Raw genomic sequence first — 19712 nt, forward strand, 5'->3', positions numbered from 1 at the left:
ATAAATCTGCATGCAGAGATGGGGAAAACTCTTCTGTTTTCTTTGTGAATTGGTTTTGCTTTTACATGAGCCATTCTTCCACTTTTCTGATCTTGGGATTTGTCTTCAGCCTTCTTATGTCACTCTTGTAATCTTGTGTTTTAAGTTTTGCTATTCCTTCACGGAATAGGTTTTTTCATTTTTTTCTGCCTTTTAGTTTGTTTTTACCTCAAGTCTTGGTTTTCAGTCTCTTGCGTCCCCTAGTCCTGTTGTAGATCGTCATGTGCTGTTCTCGTGCAGAATGTGCTGAAGTCGGGAAAGTGTGTTTCATCTTAAATGTTCTCAATGCCTGATCCGTTATGGGTTTGCCCAAACCTATAAAGGTCCAAAGAGCCTTCCAGATCTGTTAGCATCCCTTTCTTAGACTCACAGGTTAAGTCAGATGTGAACGGACCTCAGGAGGTCTCTTGCCCGACTCCTGCTCACAGTAGAGCCGCCTCTGAGGTCGGTCGTGGTCGCTCAGGGCTCTGGCCAGTCGGGTCTTGGAAACCTCCAGGGTCGGAGGCCGCAGAGCCTCTCTGGGCAGCCCGTCCCACTGCTGGGCTGTCTTCATGGTGAAAACATTGCTTCTCGTATCCAGCCTGACCGCCTCTTGTCTCCGCGTGTGCCCGTTGTCCCTCTTCCTCCCAGCAGGCACAGCTGTGAAGAGCCTGGCTCCGGCTCCTCCATGATCTCCCTGGGGGGCTGCTCTCCCGTGCCCCCCCAGCTGTCCCTGCTGCAGGCTGGAGCAGCCACCCACCCTCGACCTCTCCCCTCAGGGCAGGCGGTCCAGCTCTGGCTTTCCTGGGGGCCCCCTGCTGAACTCGCTCGGGTTTATCAATTGCGTTGGGGTCCCGAAACCGGACACAGTGTTGTAGATGTTATCTAATGAGTGCCGAGTAAAGAAGGAAAGTCGCTTCCCTCGATGTGCTGGCTGTGCTTCTGTTAATGCAGCCGTTTCCCCAGTCCCAGAGGTCTTTATGCTTTTCAGGCAGCGGACTGCCTTTTTTTTGAGAGCCAAAATCACGTCCAGCTCTGTCTGAAGCTGTAACAAAACTTCTACTCTGTGGCAATTGGATTTAACCATGTAAAGGGAGCAGCCGCTAACTGCAGATAGGATGACTGAAAACTGAGCTGAAGGGAGAAGGTTTGTTTCTTTGAGATACTCCTCCCTGTAGTCCTTTCATCTGCAATGGGCCCCCATCTCCTTTTCTCCTTCTGCAGCCTGGCAGCCGCGTTCAGAGTAACGTTAGCATATTGGTGCCTCCTTTGCCCTTTTCTTACTATGATAGTTATACCGCTTCTTATACCGCTCTCTTACTGTTGTCATGCTGCTTCTGGTTTGAGGTAGTTCTCTACTGCCTGGGCATCACTTACTGGAGTCCCTGCTCCTTGCCACTGTGTTGGCTTTTGCTCCCTTACATTACTGCTTGCGTGGTATTATACAACAGATGGTAGTATGTGGGCCATTATTAAGAAATAAGAGGATGAACAATTACATTTTGGAGCTCTCTTTTCTGCTTCTATTTTTGCTAGATAGAAATTAAATGACAGGAAGGTAGTGCACAATGCAAACCAGAAATCTATTTATGTAAATTCAGACCTTTTCCTCTGCCCAAGTAATTTCCAGGGCCCTGCACGGTGGAAATAACATTCAGTAGATGGAATCACAGAATCATTTCCCTCCCAATTTCATATGGGAGGCACACGTTTGAGATTCTATGCATCATTTTTGTGTTTTTCATCTTGTCTGGACCTCCTTTCCTATTTACTGTGGAATTATATTTTTTGTAGTGATGCAGATGTAATATGTGATTTGGAAGTAATATTTCTGTTGTTGTGGAAGAGTTATTTGATCTATTTAAATGTACAATTTGCGCACCAGAGCCCTAGATGTGTCATATACATACAGTCTTTATATGTCCCTATAACACCAAAGTGGATAGTGCACATCCTAGATATTCAGCTCCCTGACTAGAACAGATTTTTAGTACAATAAGCAAACAAATGTCCAGTGTAGGTCAGTGATGAATTATGATGGATTCAAGAGAAAGTGTACTGAATTGTTCCTAAAATCCTTCCCCTCTGAGAGAACTAAATGTAGTTCCAAAGAAAGTAAACAGAAAAGTGTCAAATTACGTTAACCATTAAGAAGCAACAAATCCCAGTTACTCTGAGCCTTTATTTGAATTAAGTGTATTTTGTAATTTAATAGCCTTTCACATCTAAGAATATAATTAAGATGCAGAAAAGAAAAAAAAAACAACAAAACCCTCAAACATTTTAAGGAGTAGGTACCCTATTTAAGTTGCATTGGCAGTGGCTGTTTTGTCGGATGAAATATTTTGCTAACATAATTGAAATGTGCTCTTGTAATTATTTCCTGTAATTTACTTGGGTAACTAATGCACTTTCAAAAAGAAGACTATAAGTTGCTATAACATGGGTCACAGACTCCCACACAGGTGGGTGGTTTTTCCCATGTAAAAATAAGCTCTTGACATGGTTGAGTTGTTATAGCCAGTGCTCAGACTGGGAGAGTGGGAGAGTTCTGAAATGTCACGTCGAGACAGGTAAGGGCTAAAGCATTTTTAGAGAGACCAGATGTTTGTTACTAGCAATCTATTATCTGATCTCTTCTGGCTAGCCAGAGGTAACTGTCTACTTCAGTGAATGGATCTACTGTTCAAAGTTTCCATATAACAATCCTGAATAATTTCCTTGATTATCAGCCTGTGCCTGTGTATCTTGCTTGGATTTAGGCTATTGCTACGTGCCACTGCAGACTATCTTATATTAATAATTCTCCTGCACTTGAATTATTTACTGGGAATCCTCAGCATGACTTTACTGAAATCAGGCGGCAGTTGTTTTAGCTAGGGAGGAGAAGTGGAGTTAGACTTCTGAAAACTATCAGGGTGTTTTTCAGTTCTATTCCAAGTCTGCTGGCACGGAAATGCACAAAAACTAGTACAGACCAATCCTTTAGTTTTTCTTGTAACTCAGTCCCCTGGCATCAGGCGATGCTTGGGCATTCTGACAGAGAGTAGGGAATGGAAGCAATTTGGTGTTAACATCAAATTTAGGATCTTCTCGTAGAAAGGTGAATTCAAGTTCCCGTGAAACCCTCAGGGTACAAATGATTATCATAAGACATAGGATAGGGAAATTCTTCAAGGAAAGTAGAATTTTTTTAATATTTTTTTTTTCTAAGTGAGGGCATAAGCTCTATTCTTCCTCTGATCTTATCTTTTTGACCATATAACTTGAGATTTGTTAACTGTTTGTTCCTTCAGAGGAGTCCTTTCCAACTTTTCCTCTTGCTCTTACGGTTGATACCTTGTCCTATATTTTATTTATTTATTTAATTTCAGGGCGGGGGCAGATAGAAATTTTCTTAATACAGTCATAATGTAGAGCAGCAGAAAGCTTTTTTTTTGCTTTTTTTTTTTTCTTTTAATGATTGATCCACCCAAATGTGGCTAGACAGCATTTACAAGGAGTTGATTATTGATTTTATTATTCCCATATATCATTTACTTAAAGGAAGCAAGTAGAAGCTCTGAAAGTGGTGCCCTTTTTAGATGAGGTGCTATACCAGCACAAAAGACTTGTAAGTTTTGGGCCCATCTGCAGACCAAAATAAAGAAAAACAATGAGGATGAGAAGTGAAGCAATTTTTGGGTGATTCTTAAGTGCTCTAGATATATGAGCAACAGTGGTAGAAAACTAACTATAGGCTCTTTTGCATTCTTGTTCAGTGCTGGATGTTCCTCTGTAAAGAAGTTTGGGGTTTTGGTGAACATTCTGAGACTCACCCCCAAAAATCATGTGCAGATCAAGTGCATTTCATGTCCTGAGGCTATACGGGTGATTAGCTGTGCTGATGTGGAATCTCTGAGGTGATCCAAATTCCTGACTGTAAGAGGAAGCAAGTTACAGAAACCAACACTGATGGGTAGCCTTGAGACCCTGGTGCAAGCCTACCCTAGCTTAATTTTGCAGGAGTGAGATGCTGCCTTTACTGATCCTAGAAACTCTCCTATCTTGTAGCCCTTAAGGATTATGTCCTTTCATCAAATATTAACCAGAAGTAAAGAAGTTGGATGCTTCTGATATACCTGTGTCAACCCCCCTGCCCTGCCCAATCCCAAGAAAGAAAAAAAACTTTTATATATGAAAAAAAAGTGGAATTAAAAAAGCTTGGCAAAGAAAAGTTTGTCACATACAAGTTAAGTAACTATTCCACATCTGCAGCCATTGTTCATTGTCATTCTAGAGACAAGAAAAATGGTCTTAGAGACTGATCCAGGAAAAGATCAAGAAACCAAGTAGGAAAAAAGCAAGCAAATGTGTGTGGGGGCTGCCTAGTGATGGACATATGAAGCAGGAATTATTGATGATGAGTAGGAGAACTGAGAAATGGGCCAGGTGCTAAGAGTCCCTAACATGTACCACACTGAGCACCATATGGACTACTGCACTAAATGATAGCACCAATGTCTAGTAGAGAAAAGAAAGTCTAAGTTAACATGCTAACGTTAGTGAAAAGTTGTAAACTACATAATCATAGCTTAATACAAAAGGATCTATTTAGCCTACTGGAAGAAATCATAAAGGATAAGGGTAGGCAGGAAATCTGTTTGCAAGATGACTCACTGAACAGGTAATGTTAGGGATTTTACTTGTCATTGAAGTTCATTTTGTTCTACAGGAATACAGATGTGGGGAAATAGGAAAAGTGATTTTCAAAGTTTTTGTTGGTTTGGGTTGGTTTTAATATTACCAAAGTTTTAGGCAAAGTATAATCCCACAATGGGAATATTTCCATCTTTTTTTGTGGAAAGTCTAGGTAAGAATCTTACATGTGTAAGATTATATTTTTCCTTTATTCTTTTCTTCTTACTAGTACAAGGCTACCAATGGTCTAGGTGGTTCCAGAGTACTGTTTTGTTGTTGTGAAGAACAGCAATGTTTTCGATGAGCTAGACTGTATTTTGTCAAAAAGTCTGTTATGATACCACAGGAAGCAAATTTTGGTATAACATCCCTTGCTTAAAAAAAGTAGATTTGTCTAATGCACTTCTCAAAAAAAAGGGGCTTTCTCTTTTTGTTAAATTTTCAATTTGATTAGTCTTTTAAAACTTTCTTAAAGTTTGCAAAGAGATGTTTTAAATAATTTAAAAAAAATTATGACTTTTTAAAAATCTTTGTCTTTTGAGTAGTTTTGATACTTTTTTCCCCTTTAAAAAGTTTATTTATTTATTAAAAAATAATAGATAAAAATGTAAACCACACTTTTAAAAATCACTGAGATAAAGCAGTCTGGTTGCCAAGGCAAAGTTCGTTTTTCCTTTATACAAAATCATATAAACTCTCAGGTGTTTATTTTTTAATTGCAAGTGTTCAGAGTAGAGAAATGACTCATGCTTCATTGGCATTAAACTCAGAATTCGGAATTTGATTAACTTCAGTTCTCTCTAGCAGTGGGAGGATAGACTTTCACAGTAGTATTATTCTTGCCCTTATCTTTCTGCTCTGATTGCGGAGGGAAGCATACAGTACAATTTCAATACATGAACATGGAAACAAAAATTGATATCTCTATTTGATATTAAAGATTACATACCCAATAGACATACTGAGGGGCTTATTTGATAATATGACCTCTCTCGTCGTTATCATCAACTCGGTTTTCCGAGATGTTAACTGGTGGTGTTTTTTTCTGTCAGCGTGTGGACTTGCCCAACAGATAAAACTAGAACTACTTCTTCAACTTGTATAGGGTTTAGTGTACATGAGCCAGCAGCGTGTTCTTGCCGCAAAGAAAGTTCACAGTATTCTGGGCTGCAATAAGAGGGCTGTTGCTAGCCGGTCAAGGGAGGTGATCCTTCCCCTTGGCACTGGTGCAGCCACACCTGGAGTGCTGGGTCCAGTTCTGGGCTCCCAGTACAGGAGAGACATGGACATAGTGATGCAAGTTCAGTGAAGGGTCACGAAGATAATGAGAGGGCTAGAGGATCTCTCCTGTGAGGAAAGGCTGAGAGATCTGGGACTGTTTAGCCTAGAGATGAGAAGGCACATTCATTATATACTCATCAGCGAGTGTATTCTCTACACCTAAAGGGTTTAGAAAAGACAGAGCCAGGCTCTTTCCAGTGGTGCCCCGTGACAGGACCAGAGGCAGTGGGCACACCCTGAAACACAGGAGCGTCCTTCTGAACATCAGGAGACACTTTTTCAGTGTGAAAGTGACAGAGCACTGGCACAGGTTGCACAGAGAGTCGGTGGAGTCACCCACCTTGGAGATATTCAAAAGCCATCTGGACATGGTCAGGGGCAACCGGTTCTAGGTGGCCTTACTTGAGCAGGGGGGGTTGGACCAGATGACCTCCAGAGATCCCTACCACCCTCAACCATTCTGTGATGCTGTGAAATTTGCTGCTTTCTCAGATACAATGATGGGACTGAGCACTAAAGTTCAGTTACTTTTTTTCCTCTTTTCTTTTTTCTATTAGTTTGCCTAGAAAAATTAGTTATTTTTCCTAACTAACATCTGTATCAATTCCCTTTATCCTTAGAGTGTTACGACTAAACCAGTATTATTTCCAGAAAAACCTTCAGTTCTCGTAAAACAAAGCATGTCAAGGTGAAAGATACGATTTATTTTTTTTAATTATCTTCTATTTTTTTTGAACTGGCAGAAATACTTTGGCTACCCATGTTAAACCACTAAAACATTTGACAAGAAAAGAGGTATCTCACAATATCTAATGATAGTTTGAAATATGTCCATTTTTGTGGAAAGATGTACACAGGAGGAATGTGAGTTCTGTGTGAAACTATGAATGGCTCGTAAAACCTTGCTTGAAGAAAAGTCAGTCAGTCAGGGAGTTTGGAAGAGGCAATTCATGTAACTCTTTGCCTGTCACATTGGAGTGATAACAAGTTCTGTCCTGTCTAGGGAGGCAGTATGATTCCAGAGACAAAGGAAAGTTGAAATGTGTTTAAAACAAAGCCCCTTTTCACTTGCATGGAGACTGGTTTTCTTCACTTGCCTTGCATTTTGTTCGACCAAATCTCTCGTATGGTTACCAAAAAGCAGCACGTCAGAATTTGGTGGTGATTTCATTGTCTCTTTCAAGACATAAAATTTTCAGCAGCAAATAAAATAAAATTCTGTTGTTTATTCATTTTGTACTGACAATATCCTAAGTGTGTGAGTGATCTTGCATAAAAAATGTTCTGTCAATATATTAAATAAAACAGGCTTAATGTACTGATCAACTAGAGAACCCATAAAATCATCTTTATAGATGGCTAGGTATGTGTCCCCAGTTGTCTGTAGTTATGTTTTGAACAAAAATTACTGTGAAAGTTATGTAGCTTTGATGCCAGGAATGAAGGGGGGGGTTATTTATTATCAAACTTACCAGCATTTCAGGATCTTTCAGTAATCTATAACACTCAGATGTTAAAGAAAAGAATAGATCTCTGCTGTCTGAGAGAGACTAGAAGAAGGCTTAATATGCGCTGTTGTCACTATTCAAAGCACTTCTATTTCCTTTCCTGCTATTCCAGAAAGAGAAACTTCCCATTTTTAACATAACAAGATTTAATTTTTTTTTCTGCATGGTGTGCACAGCCACACATGCACACACATAAAAATACCACTGTTTCATTTGCCTGTGTTAGAATCACTGGGGTTTTTTTCTTCCTGTTATTGTTTTCCCTTTCATACTGCACTGTCAATTATCTTTCTAAATCTTTGAGAGGAAAACTATATGCATCTTTAAATTATTTAAAAAATATAAATTCTCTTTAAGAATAAACTGGACTTTTTTGTGTCTTAAATCTTTTGTTCTTATATCCTCTTCTTATTTAGCAAGACTAGTAGATCCATATCTTCTCTGTCTTCTATTTTGGGCCCTTCTGCATCTTCAGAATTCAGTAATGACTTCTGGATTTGGTATTGTTTCCTCAGGTTTTGAATTCTAGAGTCTGCTCTCTCCTCTGCCTACTAACTCTTTCTTTTCCCTTTTATGGGATTTCCTTGAGACCAGTGCTTTGGGTAAGCCATAGGAGCCCTCTCACAGACTAGACCATTTACCATGCATTGATCAAGGAAAATTAACAGAGATTTTAGTCATTCCTTTAATGGGACAGTTGTATCTGTGGTGTTCAGACCTTCTCTTTCCCCCCAAGCAATAAATGAAGAAATAAATGGATTCTTGCAAAACCCTGAAAATGTGACGAAAAAATAAAATTTTAAGGGATTAGGAACCCAATGGCAAGGCAAATGTTGCACCTGTGTTCAAAAAAAGGCCAAAAGATCAACCTGGGGGACTACAGGTCTGGCAGACTCACTTGAGCCCATGGGAAGAACCATGGAGTGAGTCCTCTTAAAACATATTTCTGGGCATGTGAAGGAGAAGATAGTAATTGGGAAGAGGCAGCATGGATTTACCAAGGATATATCATGCCTGACCAGTCTGATAGCCATCTATGATTTGGGATGAGGAGAGAGCACTGGATGTCACTGGGTACCCAACTTCAGCAAGGTTTTTGACATTGTTTCCCCCAATATCCTTATATTCAAGTTGGGAAGTTATCATGTAGGTGGGTGGACGTCTAGATGGTGAAAAGCTGGTTGGCTAGTCAGACCCAGAAAGTCATGGTTAATAGGTCATACTGTACCTGGAGGTCAGTAGCAAGTGTAGAGCTGCTGTGTCTGTACTGGGACCTCTGTTGGTTGGTATTGGTATCAGGGACCTGGAGGAGGTAATGGAGCATGCACTCACCAACTGTGCAAACAGCAAATTGGGAAAGATCCGTCGATACACTTTCGGTAGTCAGGCTATATTCCAGAGACCTGAACGGGCTGGAGGAATGGGCTGACAGGAACCTTGTGAAACTGTATAAGGGCAAGTGCCAGGAGCTGACCCGGGGACAGAGGAGCCCCTGCGATGGCACAGGCTTGGGATAGACAGGCTGGGAGCAGCCCTGTGGGAAGGGCCCTGGGGCTTGGTGCCTCAGCCAACAAAGATGGCCAACAGCTCCATGGACTGTGTGAACTGGACCATGACCAGGCAATACAGGGAGTGATTATCCCCCTCTGTTCAGCACTCATTAGACCATACCTAGAGTACCGCATCCAGTTTTGGACAAGCGAGTGAGTTTTGCTGAAGGTTGTCAAGGTAGACCCTATAGCAGTCTTCAACTCTGGTCTCAGGTTTCTCATCAGCACCTACACATTCCACTTCATGCTTTGTCTCTGGCTTCTTGATGGCTCTCACCGCTCCTCTGCTCTCAATCTTTTTTGCAATGTCTTTGCCCCAGCATGCTCCATGTTTTTACTGCACCATATAAAATCTCTGTCTCTTAAAAAGCATTATTTCTAGCATATGAAAAGGAATGCTAGAGCTGTACACAGGGAGCATAAGAATTACAAAACAAAGCAAAAAAACCCCATCCACATTCAGCCCATTTTTTTCCCTAGTCATAGGTGGCCAAATTCATATGGATGACATTTTTAAGAAATTAATTCTGCCTGAGGTAGATGTCCTGCCTAGAAAAGTTAACTATAAACACATAAAGTTTGCACAGAGTTCCGTGAAACTGAGAAAAGATTTTATAATGCAAAGTGTTAAGCAGTTTAATATAGGCTGTGCTACCAGCTTGGGTTGTAGTAACATATTTTTCTTCCATTTGTGTTACTTGTAGTTATCTACTTGCATCACAGGAAAATGGAAATAGATTGAATTGTTTATGCTGTAAATTTGCTGGAAGACTGTTTTTTTGTTGATAAGCTTTTCTAATATTTGGAAAATAAAATAAAGTTGTGAGTTCTTATGAGGATGACAGTTACACTTTAAAGGCAGATGAGGATTTATCCTTAAAATGTAGTGATACTAATTGGCATGATAACTGATTTACTTCCCTTAACTAATAAGACACTGCTGTTCCTCCATTAGGTTATGTATTTGATACAGATTCTGAAACTGATCAAAGTTGTATGAATACAGAAATTGAAAAATGCAGAATAATCACAAGACTTTCTTGATGTCACTGTAATAACTATGTTTCCAAATAAAACTTTATTAGGGAAGTAGACCATTCACTTTTTGATACGTTACATTTTATAGAAAGTTTTGTAAGTTTAGACTCTACCTATTTATGTGTTTTTGTCGATTAAAAGACTTATAAATGTAAATAACCTTAGGGGGAAAAAACCAGATCATAGTATAAGTTGAGTAGTTTTGGTTAATGTTTTTATTTGTACTATTTATACACTGGCCTAAAATATTTTTCTTCATTTTAAGGTAACCGAGCTGCACAATATCAAAAACATAACTAGATTGCCTCGAGAGACAAAGAAGCATGCAGTGGCAATTATCTTTCATGATGAGACGTCAAAGACATTTGCGTGTGAGTCAGGTAAGCAATTGGTACTGCCATCTCTAGCTTGAAGAAATCACGTTACACATCAAGGTCTTGCTCAGATGAATTAACTTAAAGCACCAGACAGAAATCCTTAGCTTAAAGGAATTAGGTGTAAACAAGAACTTTGGAGTTTGGGGTTGAGGTTTTTGGGGGTGTCCTGGTTTCAGCTGGGTTCACTGTCCTCCTAGTAGAGTTCACTGTCTTCCTAGTAGCTGGTACAGTGCTGTGTTTTGAGTTCAATATGCGAAGAATGTTGATAACACACTGATGTTTTCAGTTGGTGCTCAGTAGGGTTTAGACTAAAGTCAAGGATTTTTCAGCTTCTCATGCCCAGCCAGCGAGAAAGCTGGAGGGGCACAAGCAGTTGGCACAGGACACAGCCAGGGTAGCTGACCCAAAGTGGCCAACGATGTATTCCATACCATGGGACGTCACATCTAGTGTAGGAACCGGGGGGGAGTAGGGGCGGGGGGACGGCTGCTCAGGGACTAACTGGGTGTCAATCAGCAGGTGGTGAGCAATTGCCCTGCGCATCATTTGTACATTCCAATCCTTTTATTACTACTGTTGTCATTTTATTAGTGTTATCATTATCATTATTAGTTTCTTCTTTTCTGTTCTATTAAACTGTTCTTATCTCAACCCATGAGTTTTACTTCTTTTTCCCGATTTTCTCCCCCATCCCATTGGGTGTTTTCTAATATTTGGAAAATAAAATAAAGTTGTGAGTTCTTATGAGGATGACAGTTACACTTTAAAGGCAGATGAGGATTTATCCTTAAAATGTAGTGATACTAATTGGCATGATAACTGATTTACTTCCCTTAACTAATAAGACACTGCTGTTCCTCCATTAGGTTATGTATTTGATGCAGATTCAAATCTGTGTGTGAGGGGGAGTGAGCGAGCAGCTGCGTTGTGCCTAGTTGTTGGCTGGGGTTAAACCACAACAGGGGGTTTGGTAGGGGTTTTTTTTATATGCTTTGGGAGGTGTTGGGGACGTTACAGAGCTCCTTCTTCCATTACTTGTCTTTGCACGCAGATGGTCTGAAAACTGGAGATTTTCAGCTAAACTTGTAACTCTGAGTAAAAAATACCTTTGGGATGTTACTAAGTCAAGATGTGAAACATTCTTTTTTTTACCAAGTTTTGCTATAGGCACTTACTAAACTAATAATTATCATGCCATTGCGAATAAGAGGTAAATACCAGCTAAAACCTCAGGATATTGTAAAGCTGGATGTCAAGCAGTCTGCGGTTTGAACATCTACATGGTGAATGAGTTGAGAACAAACTTGGGCATCATGGTACATAATGACAGGTTGTTACTTGTGAGACACAGAACACTGCGCTATTAAAGGGCACTGTTTTCTTGTTTGAAAATGCAATTGTATATGTCTGTGTCCTAGGGTATATTTTACCTGAAGAAATTGTTCTTAAAAAGAACGAAAAAAATTTTAATGATAAAGTTTCTATTTGTTTAGTGACATATTTGAAACTGCATTTTAAAATAGTATCTTAATATTATCATATAACATTGCATGGTGTACCATCTAAGTTAAATACAGTGAAACAAAATTCAAGAAACATGGAGGAGGTAGGTTGAAAGTGTGTAAGGTTGTGAATTATGTGGCTTTTGGATCAAGTATTGCAAAGGTTGATATGTACGTTCCATCATGAAAGACGGATTGACAGAGTTTTGTTTGTTTATTAATATAAATTTAAAAACACACACATAGGAAATCTGTGGCTTTCTAAAGTCAGTTTAACAGATTATTAGATAAGTAGTTCACATTAAAGGCTTTAATTTCTAATGTGTAGAATTACTAATGACACTGTAATATGATTAATAATTGAATAAAAACATTTTAATTATATTTCAACAGCACTGAAATCAGTTCTACAGAAACTTTCCCATTTGCCTACACCTGTATTCCCCTTGTTCTCTAATGAAACGATCTTACTGCTTCCCTAGAATTACTATGGTGCAGGTATATTTGAAAAGAGTGAGAGCAAATCATAACTTCAGGATTCTTTCACCAAAGAAGGGGCAAACCTAAGAAAGGTCAGCATGTCTGGCCCATTTATCCCTTTCTTCTGTAACAAACATGATGCAGCTCCTTAACCTTGAACTCAGCTGTGTATACAAGACACAAGTACCTTAAGGTGCTAACAAGATGCCAGTATGAGATGCCCTACCTTTAAAAGGCTATGCTCTGCACAAAGGTGTGTTTTGAGTAGATGGAGTCTGGGGTGAAGTGGTGAACCAGTGGAGAGCTTGTGGGCGGAGATCAAAAGACAGACCAACACAGGGGATATTCTAGTATCTGCTATAGACCTTCTCATCAACAAGACAAGGCAGATAAAGCATTCTTAAGGCAGGTGGAAAAAGCGTCACATCCCAGGCGTTGGTACTCTTGGGTCGCTTTAACCACAGCAATATCTACTGGAAGGTTGATATGGCTGGACACAAGCAATCCAGATTTCTGGAACAGCTTGAAGACAGTTTCTTGATACAGATGATCAATAATGTGATGAGAGGAGGCACTCTGTTCAGGGACATCCTTGGCAGGATCCTGTGGCTAATTGCCTTGGAGGGCAAAGGGGCCCAGGAAGGCTAGCTAATCTTCAAGGACAGCATCCTCTGAGCACAAGAACTGTTCTTCCCATTCTGCAGAAGACAAGCATTACAGAAGACCAGCATGGATGAACGTGGAGCTCCTGACTTAGCTCAAACACAAGAAGGGAAGCACACAGAAGCAGGGACAGACATGGGAGGGATACAGAGGCATTGCCCATGTATACAGGAATGGAGCCAGGAAAGCTCCAGCTCAGCTGGACCTGAAACTAGCCAGGGAGGTAAAGGATAGAAAAGGTTTCTTAAAGTACATCAACAGCAAAAGGCAGGCTAAGTGAGTGTGGGCCCATTGCTTGGTGGGGCAGTGGACCTAGTGACAAGGGGCATGAGAAAGGCCTACTCAACGCCTTTTTTATACCTTGGTTTTCACTTGCAAGGCTTGTCTTCTGGCCTTCCAGGTCCCTGACCCTCTTAGCAGTCAGTGGGAGGGAAGTAGTACCCACAATAGAGCAAGGCAGTCAGGCATCACTTAAATCACTTGGGTGTCATGCACAAGTCCATGGAACTAGATCATCAAGAATGACAAGAAGAACGATCCAGGTAATTATAGGCCAGTCAGCCTCACCTCAGTCCCTTAGAACATTATTGGAGCAAATCATGTGTAAACACATGAAGGACAACAAGGTGAATGGACGTAGTTAAAATGTTTTCCATATGCAAATCATGCTTTCTATGACGAGGTGTCTGGCAAGGGAAAGGCAGTGGCTGTTCTATACCTTGATTTCAACAGTCTTTGACAGCCTCCTATAGCCTCCTCCATAGCCCGCAAAGGGATGGGACGTGGGATGGATAAAGGCAGTACAAAGTGGATATAAAATAGGCTGGGCTTAAAGAGTTGTGATTAATGGTGCAAAGCCAAGCTTGTTGCCAGTAGGTAGTGGATCCCTCCAGGACCAGTGCTGGGACCAATACTGTTCAATGTCTCCATTGACAACCTGGATGATGAGATGGAGAGTACTCTCAGCAAGTTTGCAGGTGACACCAGATTGGGGTGACCCAAATTGGGAAGGCAGGGCTGCTGTCAGAGGGACCTGGACAGGCTGGAGAAATAGGCTGACAGAAACCTTATGAAGTTCAGCAAGAGCAAATGAAAGGTCTTACCCCTGGGTTGGAGTAATCCCAGGCAATAAGGCAGGCTTGGGGCCAACTGTCTGGGAAGCAGCTCTGGCAGAAAAGGCCCTGGGGTCCTGGTGGACAACAGGCTGAACTGCATTAGTAAGAGTGTTGACAGCAGGTACAGGGAAGTGATCCTTCCTTTCTATTCAGCACTTGTGAGACCACATCTGGAGTACTGTGTCCAGTTTTGTGCTCTTGGCACAAGAATATTGACATACAGGAGTGAACCTAATGGAGGACCACCAGGGTCAGGGTCAGGGTCAAGAGCACATGATGTATGAATAGAGGCTGAGAACTGGGCCTCTTCAGTCTGGAGGAGAAACAACTTCAGAGGATCTTGTTGCTCCCTGCAACTCCCTGATCTGAGAACACGGAGAAGATACAGCTATAAAAGTGTGAAATACCTTGCTGTTTCTGAAAGGCTACGAATCTTAGCTGTGCATTTAGTGGAGTTCCGATCAGTTTGCCTTTCTCCATGCTGTCAGTCTGTCTAAACAGTATAAACTGCATCATCTCCATCAGATGAAATAGATACACTGCTTTGTTTCATTAAAACCTGACTCTTTTGAACTCCAGATCTTTTGTGTGCTCTGAACTAGGAAGATAGGTCTAAAAAAAATATCTTTTGCAGTTTGTTTCCACAACTGAGTTCTGTCTTCCCACAAGGAACTATTACCATTTTTACTGCTGCTGAAATGTGCAAAGTACTTTGCTTTCCTTTATGAAAGTTATCAAAGATTAAGGAATATTTAGAGATCTGCTTCTTATTTAAAATGATTTCTTCTTCTTCTCAGATCTCTCAAAAAATATTTAGTGGCAGTGGTTTCTATGGGACAATGCCTAGACTTTTAACGGCCTTATGGTGTATAGTGATGTACACACAATGGGGTTTATCTTGGCAAATCAGGGCACTTCTTTGGTTAACTCAATAATACCTTTACTCTATTAATACCCCTTCTTTCCCATGGCTTCAGTGGGAAAGAACCACTCAAGTGGTTTGACTCAGTCAAAAATCTTTTAGAATCATAGCTGCTTGACCTTCTTGAATTATTTAGGAGCCCAAAGTTTCATAATGTGAACATTTTTCCACCATGGAGTCTCTAGATACATGGAAGCAGATGCTTTGTTTCCTATCATCTTGACCCTCAGAGATAGACAGAAGGATAGTTAACGCTGAACCTGTTGCAAAAAGTCTGCTGAGCATAGAGTCAATAATTTCTTGGAAAGAAGGAGGAAGTAATGCTCAAAGACGAGTTGGTTTTATATGGAGACTGAACAGTGTCAGGCAGGGTTTTTGTCAGAGTTGTACCAGTCAATGTTTTAAGATAACCGTATCATTTTGGTTTCGATAGTATGAGCTGATATCTTTTCTTCTGTACAGTCTAGAAGTCCACGGGATAAAAACCAGCATGTTTTTCTGGTACTTAGCTTTCTTAATTACAGAATTAAGCACACTAAAATGCTGTTCTGATTTAAAATAGGTCTCTAAAGAGGTAGAACACTTTGGTCGTCCCCAGAAAGCCTGAGAGCTGTGATACCAGCCCACTAGGCGTGCTGGCTGCGAGCCTATGGCTTTTTCCTAAGCTTCTGCGGCTTCTGGGCCCTCAGCTTGCTTATTGTCTTCAAGGCAGCTACTGGCAAGTCTGAGCTCTGGATGGGCTGTAGCCCCCGTATTTCCATTCAGATTTCAGCAAATTAGTCATCTGCGGAGCATCTAGTTTTTTATATCTTCATTTGCTAATGAAAACATTCTGTAGAAAAACAAACAAAAATCCTCCATATGCTTTTGTTATCAGCTAGCTGTTCCCATCACTACCACCAGTACTCCCAACATCTACAACAGCTGTAGAAATCTGTTCAATTCCGAAGCTCTGTTGAAAGGTTTTGAAAAGCAAACCAATCTCAGGTATTACAGTTCCCTGATTAAAAGCATGGCATAACAAGTCTTTAAAGAAGAATTATCCCTCTTTGGGGAGAGAAGGAAGCTGCTTGCTGTCACTGTATCTCTTTCTGACATCTGTTCTAGTAAGCAGAGACTTGTGACTTTGGTGATTAGCAAGCAACATTTTTAAATTGTCTCAGTTACCATCAGAATTGTTTCAGTAGAAGTAAACTAATGAGAAGTCATGGCTGATTAAATAACATGAAAAGTAGTCTATAACTCAATGAATGTAAGACAGACTCTAAAGAGTGGGAATTCTTCAGACCATGGGAAACTGCTGCCACCTTAGCAAGGAACATGCTGCGGTCTCAGTTTCATCCTCCCTGAAAATCCCACGAAAGTTATTGCCATTAAGGGAATTTTAACAATTTTTTTTTATCAAGAATCATGAAAATCTGAATTGCCTTAGAAACAAGGAAATGCAGAACTCTCAGGCTGCTAACCCATTGAGACTTGAGACAACATTAAATGTTGCTAAATGTATAAGCGGATTAAGTGGAAGGACAGAATACTGTGAAGAAAAATGAAACAGTTTTGGGGAATGGAGCATATTTACTCCAGCATAATAGAGGTTAAAAAGATATTACTGTTGCCTTTTAAATACATCAAGGAGAAAAAAAGGAAAGTTTTTAAGATATAAAGCGACCTCATCACAAGAACAAATATAGACTATAAGCCCCATATCAGTCTATGTTGCTATGGCCATTCAAACAGCAGGAGCAATGTAGACTGAAAATTTAGTGGAGAATTTCTAGGAGTTAAAGCAGTGAGGTTCCACAAAGCCTCACAGAAATCCTTCCCCATTCCCACACGGGTTTTTTTCCGCACTCCACAGTGTATTATCAAGCAAATGGAGAAATTCTTTTAACTCTGGATGCTAGCTACTGGGTTTGAGGTGCTGTCTTTTCCTAATACCTTTTAAAAAAAAGTTGTTGGGATGGGTTTTGTTTGTTTGTTGTTGGGTTTTTTTCAGGTCAGTGTGCTGTTAGTTTTTTTATGGATATAACTATGCTCAGAGACATGTATCTGTTGAGAAGCTCTTCTTCCTGCAAGCCTAATGTCTGTCTTGTGGCAGTAACCCAAGTGCCTGCACCGAGACAGGCATTCTGAAATGCCCTGTAAACTCTCTCTGAATTTGCAGATACGATGCAGAGAGCAATGGTGCCTATGCAGGACCAGCAAGAAAATGAAATTGGTGGACATGAATACTGATTAAAGCTAGAAGTTTATGGTGCTATTATGGAAGTTGCTAGCATGATGAGGATTGTGCCTGAATAACAACTAGCTTTTAAGGAATGATGTTTCTGGGTTGCACTAAGGCAGTGACAGACCATATGGGAGCATGATTTTTTCCTTTAGTGATGCCAGCAAAATATTAAGTGATACAAGTCCCTGGCTCTTTTAGGCTCAGTGGTGGACCCACCAGCACAGGTTTGTGCAAAATTTATTTTGATTTCTAAATGACAGAATGTGAGGAAGATTGATGAACTTGTAAACCTATTGATAAAAAAAAAGGGGGGTTGCAAGTTATATGGATTCAGAGACAAGAGAGACAAAATAAATCAGGGCTGAAATGTGATTTCAGTGATTTGAGTATAGAATGAGAGGTAACATGAGAAAAAGGGGCAAAATCAGAGAGAAATCTTAAAACTACAGCTGTGAAACAAATGCAGATATCCCCCAAGATACCGATATTTGTCTGGCTTCTCTTCAGTACAGCGACCCATTCTGTATACAAATAGATGAATTGAAGGGGATTATTTATTTCCAGGCATGCATGAACTGCAGTTCTAGAGTCATTACAATCAAGAAACATCTTCATTATTTTTAAGAGTTTATATTTTGGCATTCTCTTAAAACTTCCACTGTTCAAGTCCTGGGGAAAATAGAATTGGGTTATTGCAAAAAGTCAATCAGCTACCCTATTTGAAACTTCTGGTTTAGGGTTTTATCCATCATTACACTATATTGATATAGCTTAACTGATACTAATATTCTTGTGGCTGTTTTGGCTCAATCCACCATTTTAATTTCTTGAATGTCTTGCTGCTGTGATGGTTACCTTGATAAAACTCTTTTATACATCTTTAACATAAGCAGTCTTTTTCTTCTATATTCTTATGCTTTCAACTTTTTTGAGTGCAGTCAAACTGTGATAAGCAAGTCTTGTTATAACTGCAAAAAAAAAGTTTTACTTTGTTGACAATGAAAGGCTGTTGGTGTCAAGTGGCAATGTATTCAGCCACATGGGTTTTTGAGTTCTGTACATATTTTTCCTTTTAAACCTGTTTTCACCATTTGTTGGTGTTGCTTTCTTTAAAAAAAAAAAAAATTACATTGTTGCTATTGTTTGAAAAGGCACAAATTCAGTTCATTTTTGTACTGAAAAGGCTTTTGGGCTATTGCCAAATTAGTACTGATTATGAGCTGGGCTTTTTCTCCTTGATAGTTTTCACAAGCAAAAATATTATGTGCTTGAAGAGTTTGACAGATGTCACTGGAATATTAGATGTAATTCATATCACTATATCCTTTGACAGCTAAGAAGCCTGGAGGTTTTGGATTAAAATTACAGTGAAACATTGAGGCTTTGAGATGAAGCATCAGTGATCATACCTGCTGTTATTATTAACAATACAAATGGCTACATAAGCTTTAAAAACAACCAGATTAAAGTTCCCATTTTCACTGTTATTTTTGTGAGTTTGAAGCTCTAGGATCATGGAGGTGGTGGATGTGCAGAACAGCTTCACAAACTCAGTTTTGGTACTGGAAAGAGGAATGCAAAGTTCACCTTTTGCATGCAGAAAAATAATCCTATATAGTTGAAAATATTCTGAAAGATGGTATATTTCTTTGGTAAAGTGGCAGGGATTGTTAATGAAAATTTATGACCCTGCCTTTTTGACTTTCTGTTTGTGATTTTTTATTTTTTTTTTACATAAATATATACTGAAGGGGCCATACTTGCTTCTCTGTAAAGCATATGGTTTATTGGAGGTCAGATGTATGTTCTCACTTCCACATGTGCCACAATATTTTGAGATCCAAAAAAAGAGTGAAAAGACAGGCATTGCATAAAGTTAAATATGCTGCTCTGTATTCTTACATTCTCCCTTTTTGATCATAATATTTGAAACACTGTCCACTTTCAGGGCAAAGTTCAATCTGAGTCTTGATTATAAATGTTATATTCTAAAATTAATATTTAGAATGCATATTCTTTTGTTCTGGACAAATAGTTCCCTTTTCATTGATCATGACTTTTATTTCCTAATTTTTTCATGTTTGCCTATAAATATGCATCTTTATTCTGACTTTAACATTTACAAATCAGAAATACTTGGATTTTTGCTCTCCTTTCTCGTAGTTTTTTGCCTTTCTTTTGGTCCCTGTTTTTTGGTGGTTATCTGTCTGAACTAGATTATTACAATTTTCTGACACACATTGCTAATATGTATAACTAGCAAATGGAAGGAATGCAGAAAATATTACACCATCTTCAAGGCATAGCCATTGATGGAGCAGATCCTACACTATTACTTTCCATCCTTT

At 39.7% G+C, this 19712-nt stretch overlaps 1 protein-coding gene across 2 annotated transcripts in view; it reads left to right on the forward strand.

Annotated features, from left to right (window-relative positions):
* Nucleotides 1-19712, forward strand: part of DOK6 (docking protein 6) — a 266551-nt gene that overhangs the window by 123237 nt on the left and 123602 nt on the right. For both annotated transcript variants that reach the window (XM_049830463.1, XM_049830462.1), the window contains exon 3: nt 10341-10455. In XM_049830463.1, the coding sequence (XP_049686420.1) occupies nt 10341-10455 (115 nt within the window). The remainder of the gene's footprint in view (nt 1-10340; nt 10456-19712) is intronic.

The sequence above is a fragment of the Accipiter gentilis genome, chromosome 27, assembly GCF_929443795.1.
Source record: "Accipiter gentilis chromosome 27, bAccGen1.1, whole genome shotgun sequence".
NCBI lineage: Eukaryota > Metazoa > Chordata > Aves > Accipitriformes > Accipitridae > Astur > Astur gentilis.